A 23,934-nucleotide genomic window follows, 5' to 3' on the forward strand; every position below is an offset into this window, starting at 1 on the left:
CATCATTAGTCATTAGTCATACTTCTACTGTTATTATACACATATGACTATTGTCACACAAGTATACTGTCAGATATTAATACATACTTTCAACATATTGTACCACAGTAGCCAGAACTATAACTATAATATTATTACTTTCATTAATGTTGTTGTAAGCTACTGTCATTACCTGCATCTCTCTCTCTCTCTCTCTGTCTCATTGTGTCATATGGATTACTGTTAATTTATTATGCTGATCTGTTCTGTACGACATCTATTGCACGTCTGTCCGTCCTGGAAGAGGGATCCCTCCTCAGTTGCTCTTCCTGAGGTTTCTACCGTTTTTTTTTCCCCGTTAAAGGGTTTTTTTTTGGGGAGTTTTTCCTTATCCGCTGTGAGGGTCTTAAGGACAGAGGGATGTCGTATGCTGTAAAGCCCTGTGAGGCAAATTGTGATTTGTGATATTGGGCTTTATAAATAAAATTGAATTGAAATTGAATACACTGAATAAAGTAATTTCACATTAAAAAAAATCAATGTTTTTCTGACACTCTTGTTGCAGAGGGGCTGCAAATGAAAAACATGATTTGCCTTGTCTAGAGCCAGTGTTTAGTTTGTCCGATCACGGCTACTGTAGAAACATGGTGGTGCAACATGGCGATCTCTAGACGAGGACCCTATGTAGATATATATGGCTCATTCTAAGGCAAAGAAAACACAATTCGCATTTTCAGATGAATATAAACTAAAGAAAAAATAGTTATTATATTATATTCCATTTCTGCCAATATGTCCCTCTAAATCCTACACACTGGACCTTTAAATATCAGTTTAACACCAGGATGTAAGTTTTTGTGGAAAAACCACATCGCGGTCATTATTATCCCATGAAGAGTATTTTTATGTCTTCAAATATCTGTGGAAAGGATCTTTAAAAATGTGGTAATGACTTGAATTAAAGGGATGTGAGAAACACATAGACAACAGTTAAATCCATTTTTATTTGAGAGTTGAGCTCTGATTTTGAAGAATTATTTACATAATTGTCTTCTTTGTTTTGGGTGGTTCATTTTAGTCCCGCAGCTGCGCATATGGCAAAGTCCACTGAGAATAAGAAATCAAAATAAAAATACAAAAAGCTGTGGGCTGACTACAACATCACACCCTGCAGAGTGAAAGATTGGGAGCTTGTTGAGTGACAGTGTACACACAGTATTCTACCTGTACAATAATAGTGCTACTATTCACATTCATCTGTACAATAATCATATTTACAGTGATCACATTAGGGAAAGAGCCAGTACCTGAGGAGTTAGTTCCATAATTAGCTTTACTCATTCACCATGGTTAAATGAAGTGCACCCAACCAATGGTAGCCTAAACAACACAGAAAACATGTCCAGTATCAGGTGTGATGCTTTGAAGTCAATCAATTTTACAGCATCTCTCCATTTAAAGGGATTGTTTGGATTTTTTGAAGTGGGGTTTTATGGGGTACTTCTCCATAGTCAGTGTGTTACATGCAGTAGATGTCAGTCGGCACGCCCCCAATTTGGAGAAGCAGAATGGAGCATGACAGGGAAGCTAAGCAATGTATGTATGGATGGGGTCAGCAACAAAATGTATTTTAGCCATCTAAAAAAGTCCCACCTGGAAAAATTAATTTCAGGTTAGGTGTATGCTATTAAGAGTATTTTCACTACCTTACCTTTCAGTCTGAAAGCCTGTTTTGACAAGGAAGCAGTTAACAGCTTCAGTTCCACTGACAAAAACAGTAACTTTAGTTTGCTGAACACAGGAGCTGCTGGTCTGCCACTGCTTTAATCGGTTAGTTAGTTTGTGTAATGTGTGACTTTGGTGAATCTGAACTAACCTTTTTAAACTCCAAAGTCATGCAATAACATCAGCAGCAGCTCCTGTGTTCAGCAATGTTAAATCACTGTTTTCCTCCATGGAGTCTGGCTTTGAAGAGAGCGATATAATGGCTTCATTTTCCAGTTGGAAATAACTATCTGACATTAAGGTATAGCAGTGAAAATACTGTCAATATAGCGTACAGTTAAACCGAAAATGATTTTTTTAGGGAGGACTATTTTTAGGTGGCTGAAATATGTTTTGTTGCTGACCCCTCCTCAGCAGTACATTGCTTAGTTTCCATGTCAGTCCCCAGTCTGCCTCTCCAAATTCAGGACGTGCTGACTAACATCTACTGTTTGTCATATACTGTCTATGGAAAAGTACCCCATGCAACCCAACTTCAAAAAGTCTGAACTATCCCTTTAAGCTGATGCAACTTGATTACAGGTGATAAAAATAACCGGTAGGCTGACAAAAATTTACAGTGTTACTCCATAACAACAGTATCAATACTAGAAAACTGTTTATGTTTTAAATGGTCCTATCAACTGAGTCACGGAGCCCAACCTCTACATAAATGTGACACCTTTTTCAAATGCTTTTGTTCAGCTTTGCTGGGGCAGCAAAGAGCAGATTAGACTGCATGTAGGTAGGCGGTTTATGCAAGCCCAGTAACAGTCACTACCCTGCAGTAGTGTCAAATGGTGAGAGTTTATAAACGGTAGCTGTAGTTTCTTTGAAAGAAACACTCCTCTTGGATACTTCAGGTGAGCTGGCACACGTTAACAAAAGACAGGAAGCTATAAACATAAGATGAGGTCATTAAAAATGCTTGTGCCAGCACCCTTCATCTTCCCCTATGATTCTCTCCAAAACACACAAACTATACATGAAAACATATTGGCCAATTCAAATTACCATTCAACAGCACATAAGATAAAACACCATGAATAAACACATCATACATGTGCAGCATTTTTCCCCAAGAATGAAACGTCAACCAATAAATAACAACTGAATAAAAATTCATTAAATAACAATCATTGTCTCAGTTTCTCAAGATCACTGATCGAGTGATCCAATTATAACTTAAACAGTCAAAAGTCCATTTTAAAAATATCTGAAATGCTAGGCTCCCGTAAATCCTCTAACCAGTGTCAGGATCAGTGTTTCAGCCAACAGGTTTATGTTTTGCACCTTTCTTACATCATGCCAATTACCTCACTACTCTGCACCACAGTGCCCCCTGCAGGCACATCAAAACCTCAACCCCACTTTGTTCTTTGGACACTTTTCACTGATCACCCATTCCTCACAAAATCATATCAAAAAGGTAAAATGTTTCTAGTGGAAACTTTGCGTCTCTTTTCCATATCTTTGATCACATCTGCTTGTTCTCACTGTGTTGTGTGAAGTGCCACAGACCAGCAGGGGAACAACAAGCAGTCATACATAAAGGAGCTTTGGATTTGGTACTTTTCCAGCAGCTTTGTGTCATCTGTAAATCTAGGAATGGATGGAGTGCTAAGCCTTGTAGCAGTTGCCCTGTGTGGTGAGAGCCAGCTGGCCGTTGGGCGCCACCTCATTGACCTCGTCCTCCAGTAAGCCCGACACGTCAGCGTTGGGGATGCTGTCATGGTAGCTGCTGAAGCTGATGTTGTCCTCTTTCAGTTCAATGGTCCAGAAGGGGGCGTTGAGCTTGCGGTTCTGGTACTCCCTGTAGGTGTACACGCCTCCGACAAAGCCCAGCAGCAGCAGCACCACCAGAATGATGACAGCCAGGATAATAATGTTGAACTGCGTCCAGGAGACTTCCGTCAGGGCTGCCGTAGTGTTGTCAGTAGGGCTGCTCAGGCTGGTTAGCAGTGCCTGGGTGGTGGCTGCAGTGCTCAGCGCGGTGCTTGTGTTGTTGCTGGACGCGGAAGCTGGGACACCTCTTGCTGTGGTGGAGGTCAGAGTGGTGCTGGTGGTGGTCGTAGAGGGGGAAGATGTACTCAATGTGAGAGCTTCTGTTGTGGTTGTATCTGCTGGTGTGGGAAGAAGCTGGGGTGCTGAGGAGAAAACCGCAGTGAAAACACTAGTAAACATTGTGGATGTCATTTCACAGCTTTCTTAAATTCATAATCCTTGTAGGCCAATGGAAAAAAGGCCTGTAGTTGATGAATATGTAACAGAATGCTGATTCAGACTCCAGGTTATTGATGCATGACCAAAGTAACTAGTGACACCTTGTGGCAAAAATACATTACTACTTAGTGGATAAACCAGCTGCATTCTTTTTTCTTTTTTTTTTTTTTTGCAATTGAAAGCTTTTATGTTCTGATTTTCACTCAGCATGTTTTGCCATAGATGTACAGCTGTGTAGAGATAATGATCCTCCCTCAAACTAGCTGTGTCTAAAATCATATTCACTACTGCATGTATACAACCCTGATTCCAAAAAAGTTGATTGCAATGATTTGCAAATCCTTTTCGCCCTATATTCAATTGGCTAGAGCACAAAGACAAGATATGTAATGTTCAAACTGATAAACTTTTTTATTTTTCGTAAATATACACTCATTCTTTATTTGATGCCTGCAACATGTTCCAAAAAAAGTTATGACAGGAGCAACAAAAGACTGGGAAATTTGTGGAGTTTTCAAAAGACATCTGTTTGGAACATCCACCAGGTAAACAGATTAATTGCTAAAAGGTGGTATTATCATGATTGGGTATGAAAGGGGCATCCACAAAAAACTCAGTTGTTCACAAGCATGGGCAGCCCATGGTTCACCTATTTGCCCACTTGTGTGGGCAAATAGGGCAGTACAGTTCAAGAACAACATTTTTCAAAGCACAATAGCACAAATTATGGGGTTTCACCCTCTACACCCCAGGAAATCATCAAAAGATTCAGAGAATCCAGAGAAATCTCTGCATGTAAGGGGCAAAGCTAAAAATACTGAATGTCCGTGAACTTTGACCCCTCAGGCAGCGCTGCATTAAAAACCAACACAACTTTATAAAGGATTACTACATGGGCTCAGGAAAAATGATTGATTGATAATTATTGAAAAACTCCACCACCTTGACTCAAGACTGGTTGGCCAGTCGTATAATGTGAACTTGCCTTAAGCTGACATGAATGACACTCAGGTCCACACTCAGCCATCACACATGCAGGTCGTAAAAGTCCACAAAAGTGCTCATAGCTTAAGGCTAGTTCACATTACACGATTTTCACCCCGCAAGCCCAAATAAGCAACTTCACTATAGAAACAAGCCCAAAAAACCGCAACCACCAATGTTTGTAAGCGACTTTGCAAAAAAAACACACCCAAAGTCACAGCTAATAAGTGGACCTGGCAACCCTGCGGCTTGTCCTCCTCACATTTCTTCGTCCTCCTGTGTGCTGATGTGAGATGTATCCCGCCTCTCAATTGCTGATGCTCTTTGTCAGTCGTGTCAGACTTCTCCAGTTTTCTAGCATGCCAGATATCCAGTCCCAGTCGCAGACGAGGGGGCGACTTGCTCTTAGGCTTGTTCACACGAGGACTCGTCGTGGCAGACTATCTGCCAACTCACCTCCGACCCAAGATGGCTCTCAAGATCCTCTGTGACATCAAAATTGCTGTGAAAATCGTGTAATGTGAACTAGACTTTAACCCAGCCGTTTGGCTAAAAACAAACTTAGCAAGCCAGTAACAGTCGAGGCAGTCCACATACAGCTGTTAGCCAATTTTACTTAAGATGCAGGCATCTGATGAATTAAAAGTTCTTCCACGTTAAAATGTATAGATAAAAGAATCATGATCTAAAAGTGTAGTGTAAATTATGGCTTAAAACTGGATAAAAAGTCACCTTTCTGAAAGAGCTCTCACACGGACATCATGAACATTGTGCCCTCAGGCTAAAAAGGAAAAGGCCCATTCAGACTGTTACCAGCTCAAAATTCAAAGCCAGCATCTGTGATGGTATTGAGGTGTATTAGTGCCCATGGCATCATGGGTAACTTCACATCTGTGAAGGCACCATGAATGCTGAAAGGTGCATACAGGTTTTGGAGCAACATATGCTGCCATCCAGATGAAATCTTTCTCAGGGACGTCCCTGCTTATTCCAGCAAGACAATGAGACACATTGTGTACGTTTCAACAGTTTGGCTTCATAGTCAAGACTGCAGGTACTGAACCGACCTGCCTGCAGTCCAGACCTGTCTCCCATTGAACTTGTGTGGAACATTATGCAGTACAAAATATTACAACAGAGACCCCGGACTATTAAGACACTGAAGTCGTACATCAAGCAAGAATGGCAAAGAATTTCATTTTTAAAACTTCAACAGTTAGTGCCCTCAGTTCCCAAACACTTACTGAGTGTTTTTGAAAGAAAAAGTGATGTCTCACAGTGTAAATATGCTCCTGTCCCAACTTTTTTGAAACGTGTCGCAGACATCAAATTCACAATGAGTGTATATTTATAAAAAACAATAAAGTTTATCTTGTCTTTGTACTGTATACAATTGAATATAGGTCAAAAAGAATTTACAAATCATAACATTCTGTTTTTATTGAAGTTTGACACAATGTCCCAACTTTTTTGGCATTGGGGTTGTAAGACACTCAGTTAACTACAGTTAGCAGTAAATTTAGATTTCAGACATTTATTAATCTTAGTCATTTTGCCTTATCACTGATGGGATTCCTGTAAAAAAGTAGTGCACATGCCATGGGCACTACTTTATTTTTCTTTTTTTATTCCATTTTTTCAATTTGTGAAGGTGCTTTGTAGTGTATGAATTTCACATTCAGAATGCGGTCACTCTAATAAAATGAACAGCGGATATTATGCTCTATAGAGTAAACAGAGGATGATTTAGGACATGGTCATAGACTTTCCATGAGTCAAAACTTAATATATCTTTCCAAGCAGAAAAGACACAAGGGCAATAATGAATTACCATAAATAATGGCTGCAGTCCATTTTCTTTAGCCTGATCCATTCACTCAGCTCACTGACACACTTACAGAACATGTTGTCATCATTAATGTTATTTGGGAAAAGACCTGTTCCTAAAAATATTATTTAGAAATTTTATTACAGTTGCACATAATCTTCTAATTATAGCAACTTAAATTTCATGTATTACCGTTTTTGTACAAATGACCCTATAGCTACAAATTTCTTAAGTGCTATGTGTAATTGGTATGAATAGTTTTTAAAGACCCTGTACACCCATGGTTAAAGGCATAGTTCAGATTTTTTAAAGTAGAGTCACGTGAGGCACAGTCAGCGTATGTCTTTCGATATACCCCCAGTTTGGGGTGGCAGGCTGGAGTACCGACACAGAAGCTAAGCAATGTACTGCTGTGGATGGGGTCAGCATTAAAACATATTTTAGCCACCTAAAATAGTCCCACCTAGAAATGTTAATATCAGTTTAAGTGTATGCTATATTGAGGGTACTTTCACCCCTTTACCTTTCTGTCAGACAGCCTGTTCCTATGGGGAAGCTGTACACTGCTTCAGTTCCCCATCTATGCTCTTGTCAATGCCACCAGACTCCATTCAGCAAAAGAGTAATTTTAGCTCACTGAGTACAGGAGCTGTTGATCTACTGCTGCTTTGATTAGTTAGTTAGTTTGTGTTATTGTGTGGTTTTGCTGAATCCGAATGAACCCTTTTTGATACCAAAGAAACACAATATCACAAACAAAATAACTGACCAAAGCAGCGGTAGACCAGAAGCTCCTGTGTTCACGGATGTTAAATAACTGTTTTTCTGAATGGAGTCTGGCTTTGAAGAGATTAATATTAACGGTCTCTATTTCCTGTGGGGAAATTGCTGTCTGACAGCAAGCTAAAGCAGTGAAAATATTACAAATACAGCATACACTTAAACTGATAGTAATTATTTTTTAGCTAAAATATGTTTTGTTGCTGACCCCTACAGAGCTGTAGATTGTTAGCATGTATGTCAGACTCCTGCCTGCTTCTTCAAACTGGAGGTGTGTCAACTGCCATCTACTGTATGTAGTAAACTGTCTATGGATAAGTACCTCATACAACCCCACTTCAAAAGACCTGAACTTTCACTTTAACCTACACAGGTGACGTGAATTACTGTGGCTGATTATATGTTTTCTCAGCACTGTGTAGGTGTGCTTGATTGACATCCCCTTGGCTCTCCAGCTTTGTTCCATCTGTTAGGGTGTGATAAATTACACTTGAATGAACCTGAGCAGAGGTCTACTAAGCCAGAATAACCAAGCACACCTGAACGAGCGTGCAGGGCCTTTAAAGCCTTTTTGTTTTTTATGATAAAACCTTTCATTGAACCCCTTCATTGATAAATGCATTACATATGCTATAGTAAGCTATAACATCGAAGTGAACACAATGAACTGATTTATCTGACCAAACAGTATATTATGGTTTACTCTTACTTGGACGGGTGCAGTTATGTGCTCGGGCGTCCCCTATAAAGCCCGGTGCACAGAGCTGGCACTGGGGCCCGGTGGTGTTGTTGATGCAGCGGAGACAGTGGCCAGTGTCGGGGTGACAGAGCTGGGCAGGGTCCTGAGGGTCTGCATTCCCACTGCAGTCACATGGAACACAAAACCCAGATGCTTTGTAGAAGCCGGCACTACACTTGTCACAGTATGGGCCGCTGTACCGGGGAAGGCACTGGTCACACTCCGGGGAGCCACTGGGATCTGCACAGAAATAGACAAAGACACACATCAGAGCCTGACCAATGCTAACTATAGAGCTTCAAGGCGAGGCAGAACTTCTAGACCTTGGAAAGACCTTCAAGAACAACATCATGACCTGCAGCTTTTTCTCCTCTTGGAGTATTAATGTTGTTGTGAACAGTTTCATTTGTTTGATTTAATTTAAAATCATGCAAAGACACAAATCATAAAAAACATTCCTCAGAAGAATTTCCTGAAAGTTCCTGTCTTTCATAGATAATTCATCGACATTTATGATTACCCCTTCTAAAATAAACCACTAAAAACTCACCCTTTCCCTTAACCAAAAAAACAAAACAAAAAAAACAAAACACTGAACAAAGTAGTTTCATGATAAAAATCTGTGTTTCTCCAACACTGTTCTAGTCGTTGCAAATGGGCTGCTAGCCTATCACCTGCTAATATGTGCTAACGTTTTTTCTATAATAATATAAGATACAGATGTTCAGGAGGTTTTTACCAGGAGCCAAATTATGCGTAGGGGTCTCTTCTGCTCCAAAACAAACAGACTAGGTAATTCAAACCAGTAAAGACACTGAATAAAGCAGTTTCATGACAAAAATCAGTGTTTCTCCAACACCATTCTGCACAGCAGGAGCTGGAGCTGACCTGCCGCTAACATTTGCTCAGGTTGTTTCTTTGATAACTTCAGATGCATATGACAAAAACATCAAAGAAATATTAATTTAATTTAATTGTTTTTATAGTTTATTTCATATGAGCTTATAATTTTGTATTGATTGCTACTGACTATACGCACGCGCACACACACACACACACACACACACACACACACACACACACACACACACACACAAAATGAAGATGGGGTTTTGCCTTTTCAATAATACATACATAGCTACTTAACATAAGTTCTGCTGTATTTCTGAGGTGGCAATTTGAATCTCTTGCAAGAGGGCAAGCTCTCCACCCAACACAATATTGGCCCCCCCATGCTGTGGGCCACAGTGCATCAGCACTGTCTGCATTGTCTATATTTATGCCCTTGATATGACGCCACTGACATGTGACAGCTACCAAATGACATGGAGCTTGTACTTGATTAAAATGACAAATTTCTCTGGGTTTGAACATTATTGAAACCGTTTGGGATAATGTAAGCACAAAACTCAAAAAAACAAACAAACATTAGCTGAGTTGTTTTAAGACTCTTTAAAGAAAGGTTATATTTTATAACTTCAGCATGTTACGAGTACAGTTGGTGAAATTACTTTTTCTATTCATTATCTTATAAAAGGTAGTTTAAATGTTCAATTCTATCATTTTGTCTTGACCATGCGTGCTCTTCTCATTCATTCGTCATTACTTAAACTCAATATCACAATTAATTGAAGCTTTTACCTCGATTACAATTAATGAATGATTATTTTATTATTTAAAAAAAAATCTTTAAATATGCCCGACTATTATTCTTGATCCTTTGCATATTGTGTGGCATTTGTAAAGGCCTGTGACAGCAACAGTTGCTTTGTGGAAGCACTAGTTGTAGGGCGCCTGTCAGTCTCCCTTTTGTTTGTCCCCCTTCTATTAAATATGAAAGGAGGCTGAAAATCATAGAACATGTCTGTTCTGATGATACAGGTCAGTGGTCCTGAAATGTGTGTTTCTCTTCTATAATACACATTCAATATCTCGGAGGCGACGAACCGGGATCTGACACAACACAGAAGAGAGAAGCAGGTCCGTGGAGCTGTGCGCCGGACGAAAAAATAAGCGCCGCAATACCGAATGCGCGCCGCTACGGTGTCGGTTTGGGTTGTGAGCGCGTATGACGCACGTCTACATTGACAGTAAAGCCTGATTTATTGTCCTGCGTTAACACTCGCAGGAGGCGCGCCGTAGCCCCCAGTGTAGCCTGACGTGCACCTCCCAAAAAATGTAACTACACGTCGAGGCGACGCAGACCCAGCGCAGACCAAGAGGGTTGTGATTGGTTTGCTTGGTAGCAATGCATTTCCGGTTCGGTATTTCCAGATTGCACCATCCCTGCCATCTTTAAACATCTTCTGTTGCGATGTAGATGTTGCAGTATTAACATACTTTATTCGACATCCAACAACTCCAACTCCAGCAAGATTCTCTCTCTCTCGGTCGCCATTGTTCACTGTGACCGGAAAAGCTGGAAGCTTAACAAAGAATCAACTAGAGATGACGATAACCATTCAGGAAAGGAACGCAGCCCCCTACCGCTCTGGCGGTGAATTGCACCATGACGAAATGGAGTGACGGAGAAATTCGAAGGGTTCACGACGGTGTCACGGCAACGACGTAGGTACCTCGTTGATTTAACGCAGGACCATAAATCAGGCTTAATGGGTTTGTGCGCGCAAAAGACGCTACATCTGGACGCCCCCCCATGCACACACAAACGCTTTAAACCAAGGCAGCGGCCAAAATCACCCAGGCGGCCCACCTTTGTCTTAGATTGGCAGTGAAAACCCTGTGTTTGAGTACAAGCTGCTCGAGTTGATTTGTTGGCTCGGTGTTTGTGCTTGACTCCTCCATGTAGGCAGCGTCAGTCTCACTTTGAGTGAATGTTGACTAGATGGAGGAGACGGAGTCACGTGGCTTACACAGCGTAGAGGTTTTTTTTGTTGTTTTTTTTTTCTCAAGGGGACAGCACGGGGAAAGTGCTGAAATCACCATTCCCGAAATCACCAACATGAGTAAGATTACGTCGGTTAGAGGGTCTTCAGTACATAAAACTTAAACTGAGGGGTGCAGAAAATGATGATAAAAGTGAGTGGGTCCAATATTATTAGACCTAAAAAAGTGAGTGGGACTTACACTGGCTCCGATGCATAACAAAAGGATTGAGCCTTTTATTATGTTGAGCCATACGTACATACTACACTCAAGTGTTATTTGAAAAGAGAGTAGACATACCGATAATTACCAAGGTAAAGCACTACTATTTGTGGGATTGTCATTGCGCTATCCTAGATGCAAATATCCCTACAAAAAGGGACGTGCTCAGAAATGTATGCGTGAAAACTCACCAAACTTTGCAGAAAGGTCCAGTCTCATGCCAGATATCCTTAGCTGTAAACTCAAGCCAATAGTCCTGATGGTGGCGCTACAGCAAGCGTCTAAATTTCAAAACTTTGAAAATTCATAACAAATCAACCATACGTGCTACAACTTCACAACTTTCATCAAACTGTAGCCCCAATACTGAAGAAACTTTTGTAATTTTAAACCTATTAAAAATTATGAAGTTCATCACTCAAAAACTGTAAAACTTATTAAACCTATCTCCTCCCACAATTTTTGCTCAATTGACACCAAACTTGCTACAGAGCATCTTCAGACTGTCCTACAAAAACTATGTTTCTCAGATTTTTGATTTATCAAAAATTGAGCCTACAGTGCATCAAAATGTTTGACTGTAAACGGTACTGTAAACATATACATGCAAATTCTTGCTAAATAAATCTTCAATGTTCATGAAAAAAATGACAAAATTCTAGAGTCATGGTAGATGATGTGTTGCAAATTTCAGAATTTTATCTCAAAAACTGAATTTTTGACAGCATTTTGAATTTCCTCTCATGCGAACAATTGGAGTCAATGTAAAAATGGCACTTTTAAACATCAGTTTCTCACTTATGGAGCAAATCAATCATTGTTACAAACAAATTACCAACATATCCATGCTGTCTAGATGCAATATGTGTATTTTCAGATTTTTGTCTTAATAAATGAATTTTTTACAGTGGTTTCAAATCTGCCTTTCCATGTATGGACGGCTGCTAAACATGCACGTCTGGCTTAGTCAATTTGTGAAGCTACACAAGAATTGTCACTGACTAATTAGCTCAGTGAGATAGAAATTGATCCTTAGTTTCAGAGGTTGTGAGTTCAAGCCTCAGCTGATGCAAAAGGCAGATTGTGTTGCTAAATTCCTAAATGTCTTCCAATTCTTCTGCTTGTTGCTCAGAATTGCCTAAAAATGGCCGGACCCAACCCATCGCTGCGCAGCAGCTATAATTCCTACTGGATTTTGGCATACTGCCAAAAATAAGCTCTGTGGCAAACAAATGTTTGAAGTACACATTTTGTTCAGCAAGATAATCATGAACACCACTTTCATGACTCTGAAGCGTAAATGCAACCGCCAGAAGTTACATTAGGCTATAAATGAATGACACCACAGTCGCATGACTAACATCGCTACTACAACAGGGCTGTAAAGTCATGTTCAGCGTGATGACGTTCTGTAGTCTCATTTAGCCACTTGTTAGCAACTGCCTTTTTCAAGACACATAAAAGCTTCAAAATTCACAGTAGGGTATTTACTGACATATTTTATGTGGTAGAACAAAACGCGGAAGTCTCTTTAACTAGTGTTAACCGAAGACCTTATTTCAGGCATTTAATCAAAACCCAGACCTCTTGCACTCCACCCCCATTTTGTAGCAAAAATGCCTAAAATGACATACCCAAATTAAAATGACTGTAGCTTCTGAACCGCTGACTACATGCATGCATGAGGTCTTGCCAGAAAGAAAACTCCCTGAAGTTTCTTGTGAAAGTGTCAGAAACACTCTAGGTGATACAGAGACAGAGTAATGGGCCTTTGAAGTCAGTAAAAAATTGAAGATTTTGCCTAAAATAAAATAAAAAATGTTTTTCAATATGAATAACTGTGGCTTCATCTGTGCAGGTAAATGACACTGTGGGGCTGTAGGCACACTATCAATGAACACTTGTTTCAAATTTGAAGAAGATTGCTCAGAGTATGACCATTCTACAGTGTTTTTTCCATGAAAAGATTCAGGCGGAGCTCCAAATGACAAGTCTCGGCTCAGTCATCAAACAACACTCAGCCAGCTTCTAACATTGTACCGTATTGAAATCAGGCGTGATTGTGATAGCTGATGTTGTTTTTTGACACAGAAACACCATAAACATCACCAGAATAAAGCCATATGAAACGTGAAAGTTATGATCCCACTTCCTAGACGGTATATCTCAGCCAAAAATAGTGGTAGGAGTGAGACTCTTACCTTTTATAAAACAGCTAAGTCCCTGCTAATGGCTCCGCATAAGATCGTGAGTAATCCTTTAACTTTTCCCGTTGAAAAACGGCATGACATGACTTGTCACCACTCATCGCAATTTTGGACTATGTGTGTTTAGGCTGCTCTTGTGCAAAATACATAGTAAATAAAAGAAAAACAATGTTATATTTGAAAAGTCGAGAGCTTTTGGAATCCAGCAATACCAAACACCACATGGTTTAATGAAGTAGTGCGCCTGGGAGATATCATTCAACAGAGGAGGAGGGGAGCGAGGACATCGACGTCCTGGCGGAGTTAGAGAGGTTAAAAAAACAACAATTGATTTCGAGACGAGGGAACTGGGAGTGCAGAAATGATAACTCATTTCTGGGCTTCGGGACTCATTTCTGGATAACAAATTTAAGGTCTAGTGTGTAGGATTTAGTGGTCTCTAGCGGTGATGTTGCAAATTGCAACCAACTGAAACTTCTCCTGTGTACCAAAAATGTGAATAGCGCTATCTAGAGCCAGTGTTTGATTTATCTGTTTTGGGCTACTATTGAAAAACAAGGTGGGCTCTGTGGAAGAGGACCTGCTCTGTATGAAGACATTTACGGCTCATTGTAAAGGAACGAAAGCACACTGATTCTTAGTTCCAGGTGATTATGTACTTATGAAAACATAGTAATGATTTTACTGGCATAGTGGACAGTTTTAAACAACGACTCAAAAAATACCTTTTTAACATAGCCTATAACTAGCAGCCATCTGTTTTAATATTCTTAATTGTATGTTTGTATATATGTTTTTTTTATTACTTGATTAATTACTGATTGATAAATGTACATATTATACTCTTTTCTCCTTGAATGCGTTGTATAATTGCATGGTTTTATTTCTTTGCTTTTTGTCTCTGCCGTCTGAATTGTAAAGCACTTTGTGCTGAATTTTGTGCATAAAAGGTGCTATGTAAATAGTGATTCATTCATTCATTCATATTGTGGGTCCACATCCTCCCTTTGAGCAGTATTACTTAAAGTGTTGCCTGCAGGCCAATGGCAGCCCTTAGAAACATTTGGTGCAGCCCCTGAACACAAAATGCATGCATTATATTCAAATCTTTTGCAGTCCATTTCAAACACCACTAGGAGACTGCATCAAACTGTGCCCCCCTAACAAGCATCTGTCAGGTGAGGAGTGACAACTTGTAGCAAGCTACTGGTTGCATTGGCAACTAGTGGCACCTCCCGAGTGATGCTGAAATTTCATTCTGTCAACAATGCTAGTGCTGTTAGCGACTTTTTCTGTGTGGCCCTCAAGCATATGCTGGCTCCCACTGCCTTAGAGGAATAGGTCACTGCAATTCAATACAAAGTTATTCTGATCATCACTACCATTACCCATAATGACAGATTTCTATCTTGATGAGAGTGGTGAAAAACTTTGAAATGTATTTCGAAAAATGGAAAATTAAAATGTAATGTGAGTGTTAAAGGGCCAATAATTTATGCTGCCTTGCATGTATGTGATGTAGACATGTAAAAAAAAATTCTGGGGTGGGACACCCTGAGCAGATTTGGATTTTGAAAGACTGCTGTTCATCTCTCCAACAGAATTTTACACACTGGGAGAATCAATAGCCTTTTTTTTACATAATCCGATTTTTTACACGCTATAGGGCCACATTATAGTCCCTTCTTTACACCACCTTAGCATTTTTATACAGAACCAGATGAAAACAAACATGTCGGCAGCGCTTTATAAACAATAACAATGGCATAACATGGCAACAACAATCAGTTACCATCCCTATTATATGGCGGCTGATCAGGTCCTCTGCTCAGAGGGTAAGGAGCTCCCAGACCGCATTGTTTTCCCAATTTGCAAACATTTTCAACCACTGTTCTTGTTCTTTAAGTTAGCTTTGATATACTAATAACTATATTTTTAAAAACTCCCACCTTGAAGATGCAGTGTAAAGGGGGCTAAAATCAAGGAGCACTGATGTCCTTCTATGGGGTTGTGGTGGATCAACACCTTACAAAGACCTTACTTTATATCGGTTTTCAATTAAAATGTCATCAGTCCATAAATTGTATTGATAACATACTTTAAGGTATCTGCTTTTTAAGTACTTGGTATATGCACTTATGGCCCAGTAAGGGTCCATGAGTAACTCTTGAATTATACCAAACATCACAGATTCATACAATCTAGTGGAGTTTTTAAAGGCTCAGGTGGAGTTTGAATTGATCCCATTTCCTGTTGTGTTGCTGAGCATCATTCTTCATCAGCAACACATGCATGTTGTGTCCCAGGGTCAGCTTTCTCCTGCAACCTCCGGTTCCTGGTAATATGATGCCTCAACAACTCCTCACATGTCAAAAAGGAACTACAGTAAAACAATACACTTCCCTCAGTAGCACCATGCCCCCAAGGGGAATCTTCTTTGTGCTCAATCTGCATTTCGTAAGTAACAGGTCTCTGCAAACCTGTGGTATGTAGAAAAGTGTAGCAACCCCTCTGTCATTTAAGGGTTAACCAGTTGGCAGGCACAAGCAGTTTTACCACATTTTACTACTACATTTTACTGCATATACTCTACTTCATTTATATATATATTTTTTAAATCGCTTAATATGTAACATCCCCTGTTTTGATTTAAAAATTTGTATACTTGAAGTGAACTTACAAACCTCTAAATTTAGGTACAACGTGAAAAAGAAGCCCAGCCAGCATTTTTTGGTTTAAAAAACGTCTAATAGTGGTCTACATGAAGACCTGATGTCTAGGCTAAATCACGGCTGAATTTGGGCTGTCAGTGAAAATTTGGTAGATGTCTAACCATAGCCAAAGTGTAGATGTCATCAATTATACGGCTATGTAGAGACCATGTCCAAAAAATGGAGATAAACATATTTTAATTACTGTTGACTCTCCATACGTGATTGAATATCATACCGCATGCCATCTGCAATGTCGAAAATTACATTTAATCAATTTTAAAATTAAATCGGCTAGATTTGGGTTACATGTAGCTAGACTAAATCAGAGCTAAATATAGCCAATACGTTTAAATCACGACTATTGCTTGCTGGGAGGCATCCATCCTGAGATGAGACCAGATGCCTTTCTCCCCACTCATGTCCTCCAGCTTCTCCTGGGGGAACTCAAGGTGTTCCTAGGCCAGATGGGACATGTAATCCTCCCAGCATGTTTTACGTCAGCCCTGAGGTGCCCTCCCACTGGGACATACCCAAAATACCTCCACAGGGTGGCATTCCAGATGCTCAAACCACCTTAACTAACTCCTTTTAATACAAAGAGGCAGTGAATGGATGTTGTTGAAAGCAATAGCACCTGGCAGGGTCTGGCATAGAAAATTATTTTCCATTAGAGCAGCTAGACTTTTGAAGGCCCTTGTGATGAGACCAAAACAAGACATAGCCATGTCTCTGCCAGGGCCCCCTCCTGGAACCCTGCCTGGGAGAAAAGCTTGTCTGGGGTTAACCCTTAGAGAAAAGGTGGGACTGCCTCAGTACAGGCTCATCAACCTCAAGGAAAGGGATAAGGGTGCAATGCATTACCAGTAGGGCAGTGGGCCTGATGGGATGTACCACAACAGACTGAAATCTGGCTATGGAAAACAGATTGCCAAAGACAGATAAATAATTCCGATATGTATTTAACAAAATAACACAACACATTCCTGTTAACTAGCCTCATCTGCAGCTCTGTAGACCCACTGATGCTCCTCATTTAGACTCCAGTCCTCACTGCACCAGAGCTATCAGTGTTGAATGATTTAGACACAGATACCTGCCTTCCAATGGCCTAGATGTTGGTCTCTATCTAGTGTGGTCATGTGACTGTGTTGTATTCTAGCACTGTGCAGGCTGCTCCTGATAAGCTTGATTTAACCTCTGCTGAGGGTTCAAAGGCAGCCGGCCTGCTGGGTTATATAACCAGGAGGAAACATGAGCTGTTCTGCACTGCACGGGCCAGAGGACCTGACCTGCCTGTTTATTATCGTCCTTTATTTTGCTGGCCACGTAGTCACTGTCTGACACTTTTAAAAAAAAGAAGGAAAAAAAATCAGAGTAAAGGACAAATTAAAAAATGAATACCATATTGGATGAACCTCTGGCTAAACTGAGGGAGCACAGACATCCTATACCACTGAGTAAAGATATAATCATACATGGATGATTTAATATGTGTGACCCACATTCTGAACTGGTGCAATGCTCCATTTCACCTCTGTGTGTGTCAGTATGGAAGGTTATTCATTTAATGTAACAGGCCTCATCAGCACATTCAGAAAGCATCCATCCTCCAGTGTGGAGCCATGATACTGCATTGTGGCATCTTCTCGTTTGTCAGTGTTGCCAGGGCAACCTCTGCTTGGAGGCTGCTTCTCTTTCCAGCTCAATTGTTTAGACTAAAACATCCTCCAAAGCCACACACACCATTAACATGAGAGCAGCTCTCAGTGGACACAGTGCGGAGCATATTTGTGATTGTTTCCTCCATAGTGCAGCTCTATCTACAGTGTTTCTGTTGAAACAGAGCCCATGATGCTGCCCATCCCCCTAGTATGTTGCTGCCTGACTGGAGCTGAAATGGCCCAGCTGTGCTCATGCTGTCCCAGCTCAGCTAAGCGTTGTTCCTGTCCCTTCCCCTCCCTCCCATGTTGCACCACAGCAAACATAACCTGACAGCCTAAGTGCATCTATATGTGTTGCAATACAGGCAATGGACATGACATGGCAATGCTGTCGATGATGGAAAAAACAACATTAAACAAACATTAAAGACAAGGTGAGAATATATGATGAGGATTAACTCAGTGGAGTGAATGTGGTGATGTGACGCTGAATGGAATCTCAATTGGCAGTTTGCAGGAAGGGTTCAAGAGCTGTTTGACGTGGATAAGCTGTGATCTAAACCACTGTGTCATGGTGTGATGTCAGAGCCAGATGAACTCAAACCACGAAGGGCTGATGACACGCACGCACAATATGGTGAATATGGCTCCAGGCCATACTGTAATTAAGGTCTTAGAATTGGAGTTAATCTCTTTTTGATTGATCACCCTGTTAGCACAAATAAACCAGGTAACACAATATTCATTTATATAACCTGGTTTCCTTTGGTGTCCTGAACTTTATGAAAAGGTCTGGTGTAGAGCTGAAAAAATTAGTCCATTAATTAATTGGTCAGTCAACAAAAAATCAATTAGCTATTGCTGCTCTTCTCAGTTTTATATCATCAGAAATTGTGTAAGTTGGATGAAACGGGCAATCTGAACAGATCACGTTCGGCTCTGGGAAACTAATACGCATTTTTCACTCGTTTGTGACATTTTATAAACCAAACCATTAACTGAGAAAATAGTCACTGAATGCATTGATAATGGAACTAATCCTTAGTTTCAGTCATAAACATGAATGCCTTTGGGTTTTTGTGTCATCAAGAGACATCATTTTGGGTTCTAAAAAACATTGCATGAGAATTTGTTAGAATTAGTTTTTATATCTACACTGAATAAAAATTAAAATGCAACATATTTGTTTATGGCTCCCATTTTTCACACATTCAAGTTTAAGATCTGAGGCTTTTTTTAGGCACGCAAAATACTGATTTCTCTCAAATCTTGGTCACAAATTTGTTAAAATTCTTTTTAGTGAGAACCTCTTCTTTTCCATGATAATCCATCCACCACCCAGCCATTAAAGAACTGTGAGACAACACCTCACAGGCCACAATCAACAACCTGATCAACTCTCTGAGAAGGAGATGTGTCGCACTGCATGAGGCAAAGGGTGTCACAGCAGATACTGACTGATTCTTTGGGGTAAAAAAATACATTTTTGTAGTGCTAATTATGTAAAATCCTAAGAAATTGTTGTTTTTTCTCAAGATAGAATTGCGCATTTTAGAGTGTCCTCTTATTGTGATCATCCCAAAGCACACCAGTGTAGTAAAGATGCTGTTTATTCAGCATCTTGATATGCCACACTTGTCACTTGGTGGATGGCTTGGAAAACTTAAGTGCTCACTAACATGGATTTTAACAAATTTGTAAACAAAATTTGAGAGAAATTATTATTTTGTCTGGATAAAAGTTGTAGATCATTATCTTCAACCAGTGAAAATTTGGGAGCAAATGCAAAAGTCTCCATCTGCTATTAAAAAAGTAGAATAAGTGAGAATGAAAATAAGCAGTGGTTTCCTTGGTAGCACAGCCAACTTAATAAGGCAGTAATCAGGAATCTTAATGAGGTTAACTGGATTATTAGTTTTGACATTCACATGAATACATTATGAACCAGATTACTTGATAACGGGGTTATCCTTGAGCTAGACTCACAAGTCAGTCTTTAGATGCTTTGCTTAACTAAAGACTGATGTCTTTCTCCCTGATTTTGTGTTTAGATGGGCAGATACAATTTCAGAGTTTAAAAAAACTCCCTACGTTGCAGAACCAATAGTAAATCCGCAGGGCGGTCCTTCGGTGGCTCGCTGAACTCTTGTGCTCGTAAACATAGTCCGACTGCGTTAAAAGTTTTAAACAAAATCGCTGTAAGTCCTTCATTTCCACAATCTTGTGGACTGAGCACACGTTTGATAAAACGTTAAATCTCTCGGCATCCATTTTCAAGCTCTCTGTGTGTTTGTTTCCTTGCGGACGAGAAAAGGGGGAGCGCACATTTCTGAGAAGGCGTGTCCTTTTCAAAAATGCAAGAGGCGTTGCTTTGTTGCCGGCCGTTTTCTCCGGTGTGTTAAACACACTTTAGAAAGGAGTGTCCCCAGACTGTCAGAAGGCGGACATCTCTGATTGTCTGGTGGCGAGACTATCCTTGAGCATAGAAATATAACTGGTTTGCAGATTTTATCTGAGACATATGGCTTAGCAGAAACCATAGAGTTAACCAAAGTAACTGGTTGAGACTTGCTGACAGCAGTTGAGTAAATAAGGTGTGTGCAAAGGGGGGTGGAAGCTCAGAGTGGAGGGAGGTCAGTGGACTGAGAAATTACATCTGAATACTATTGCTTGCTCTGATGAATTCTACTGTGTTGTGGCATGCCAGCGGCAGGCGGTAACATGACTTCATGACTCCACCCTATCTCACACAGCACAGAAGGATGGTATGAGAAAAGTTTTCTTGATTTACAGCTGTTTTAAAATGAAATTTCAGACAGAGCTGAGGTGGTTTAAGAATATGACAGTGACTGGAGTTCAACCCAGATCTCAACCCAACAGAGATCTTGGGTGTGTTGTGTAAGTAGGGCAGCAGCAGCCTGGAGGTGAAAGAAGTGGGGTCATACAGGAAGGTCACCGTTAATCCCAGACATTATGGAAATACAGATTGAAACGCCACAGTTCTGAAATTTAACTTACCAGAACCAAAACATTATTTGTTAAATTAATAGAAACACTTTAAAGAGGACTAATGCTAATGCTCATTTTCAAGTTCATACTTGTATTGATGGTTTCTACTAAAACATGTTAACATGCTTTAATAGTCAAAAAACATGTTGTTTTCTTCATTCTGTCTGTGCTGGAGCATTCTCGGAACCCATCGGCTGTATTTGGCGTCTTACTTCCGGCAGACGGCGATACAGCCTCTGGGGGCAGACCCCTGATTTTTTGGCATTCTGGTTTGATTTGGGCGGAGGAGGCAAATTTCCGTTTCTGACTTCCGTTTATATATAAGTAAATATGCTGAACCATTACGATGGATTCAGAGTTTGCAGTGACACCAATTATGTTCCGCCTCGTTAGTTCACCTCAACGACCGTTTAACCTGGCAACAACTGCAGCCAGCTCAAACGTGATTGGTCAATATCACGTGGACTACAAACAGCCTACAACCAGAAACCAGGGCTCTTCCGCTCTTCTTCCGGAGGCAAGATCTCCAGGGTTTGCCTACAGACTCTACATTCACTGAATGTAGAGTCTGTATATAGAGACTACTGCTGGAGTACCTGTATTCACCCTATGTCTGAGAAGACTCTGTTTTAGCATCTGTCTCTTTAGGCTCCCCCTCCTGAAAAACCTTCTCTGATTGGTCAGTGTTTCGAGTGTCTTCCATATCTCTGCACCGTAATTGCAGCAAGGTAATGCATGGAACACATCCTCAGCTGCTGCCCAAAGGCGTTAGGGGATAGGCGATACCGCTGGTGCCACAATCAAATCCTAAAGTCTTTGGCGGATTCCATCTGTCAAGCGGTTCAGTTCAGCAAGACCCAGGCCAGCCCCAAACAATCAATCACCTTCATTAGTGAGGGGCAGAAAGGTAGACATCAGCCTAGCTCTTCAGGAGGACTCCTGGGCCCCGCTCGCGACTGGCAGCTCCAAGTCGACCTAAGAAGGCAGCTTAAGTTCCCTACTAACATTGTAACCACTTTACTCTGCCCAGATTTGGTGTTAACATCAGAGTCTGCTAAGAAAGTGGTTCTACTGGAAGGCCAATGAGCGCAAGAGGGCCAAATATGCAGAGCTCATCACCCAGTGCTGGAGCAACGGCTGGAAAGCCCGCTGCGAGCCAGTCGAAGTTGGGTGCCGAGGCTTTGCTGGACACTCACTCCAGAGAACTTAGAGCGTAAGAGGACTGCAGTTAAGGAGAGCCACCAAGAACATCCTTGAGGCTGCTGAAAAGGCCTCACGGTGGCTGTGGATCTGTGGGGGGGATCGGTGGAGCAACACGCCACTTGTACACGAGTCGGGGACTGATCACCCCCGGCTGGTGTTAATGTTAATTAATGTAATCTTCTTCTACGTAACATTATAAATAAAACAAAAAAATACAAAAAAGCAAAATAGGTCCCCTTTGAGCAACTACTCAATGATTTGTGTAGGACACTCATTGACAAGATGAGACGTGATGAAAATGTTAGTGATGGATTATCAGAAATTGAAAGCTGAGAATGGCTGTGCTTGCAATTATCTGGCAAATTTGTGTGTGTCGCCGTGTGTGTCTGACTGTGGATGGTGGAGCTGCTGAATGGATTTGTGGAGTTTGTTAGTTGCAGTGGTGGCTGTTAGCAGCTATGCTTGTTAGCCGCTGAATGGCAGTGGAGCAAGCAGACACCAACCGCCAGACTTCACAGCTGATGCCCGCAGGACTCCGCTCAGATCTGGAAAGTCCCAAGAGGGTTTATGGGTTGATGCTGTTAGACAGGCAGGTAGGAGGCTCAGTTATCTGTGAGTATAGCTGTGCTGTAAGTAAACAGTCTGAACTCAGATCAGTTTTCTCTGACAAAGATGAGAGTTTAGTTTTAATCACCAACTCTGTGAGACATGAGGTTAAACCTCTAGACTAAAATGTTGGATAAATTATTTTTCTGCTTGCAAGAGTGAGATGGATACGTCAGTTTGACAATGAACCTGAGTACAAATCGTCGTCGTCTCAGATTAATTATTTGTGGTGTCAAAGTTTTTGAGAGCACAAATAGAGAGATTTTGAGTTTTTTAAGTGTGTGCTCATAAATCACTTAAACCTGTCAAAAACTGCTGGAGAAATGACAGTTTGTGAGTGTGTAGGAATTATTTGTAGCTGTAGAAACAAAATTATCTAAATGAAATTTTTATACAACCTGACACCTTAATACTAATTTCTGATACATGAATAAGCCTGGATTAGTTTAAAGGTAATAAAAAAAACATATAGAAAACATAATGACTAAAATGTCGTGAATTTTTGTCGACTAAAACTATGAAGGACAAAAATGACTAAAATGTAACTGAAACTAATAAGCATTTTCGTCTCAAGACTAAGACTAAATCTAAAATAGATGTCAAAATTAACACTGGTGTTATGCATGCAACCCACTGCAGGAGATTTAAAAACCAGCTGATGGCAGTTAGCAGATGACTCAAGAAAAGCGGACAGCGGACAAAAATATCAGCAAATTGGGAAAAAAAGAGACCCAGGAGCTCCTTACCCTCCAAGCAGAGGATGAGATCAGCCGTCATATAACAGGGACCTCAAATGACTGTTATTACCATGTTATGCCATTGTTATTGTTTATAAAGCGCTGATCGTAGTGTTGTATGTCATACTAGAGTCTAATGCTGTTGTCTTACATAACATACGTCAAGCGTCTTTTGGTTCGGGAACACTGGCATGCTGTCTAAAATCACACAGTGGGGCAGCATTATGTAACTGTTGTTTGGGTCTGTATAAAAAAAAGCAAAGGCGGCATAAAGACAGTACATTGTAGTGGCCCTATCACACAACCTCTATGTAAAAGGGGCTTGAGAGATGAAACCCTGGTAATAAAAAATATTCCCACAACATGCTGCTGCTCATGGAGTGTACTGTGAG

At 40.6% G+C, this 23,934-nt stretch overlaps 1 protein-coding gene across 1 annotated transcript in view; it reads right to left on the reverse strand.

The window, feature by feature from the left end:
• Positions 1-964: 964 nt before the first annotated feature.
• Positions 965-23,934, reverse strand: part of LOC117252727 (multiple epidermal growth factor-like domains protein 9) — a 57,297-nt gene continuing 34,327 nt past the window's right edge. The window contains exons 5-6 of the mRNA XM_033619825.2: positions 8,268-8,537; positions 965-3,890 (exon numbers count right to left, since the gene is read on the reverse strand). Coding sequence (XP_033475716.1) covers positions 3,364-3,890; positions 8,268-8,537 — 797 coding nt within the window. The 3' untranslated portion in view covers positions 965-3,363. The remainder of the gene's footprint in view (positions 3,891-8,267; positions 8,538-23,934) is intronic.

Source organism: Epinephelus lanceolatus, chromosome 9 (genome assembly GCF_041903045.1).
Source record: "Epinephelus lanceolatus isolate andai-2023 chromosome 9, ASM4190304v1, whole genome shotgun sequence".
Classification (NCBI taxonomy): domain Eukaryota; kingdom Metazoa; phylum Chordata; class Actinopteri; order Perciformes; family Serranidae; genus Epinephelus; species Epinephelus lanceolatus.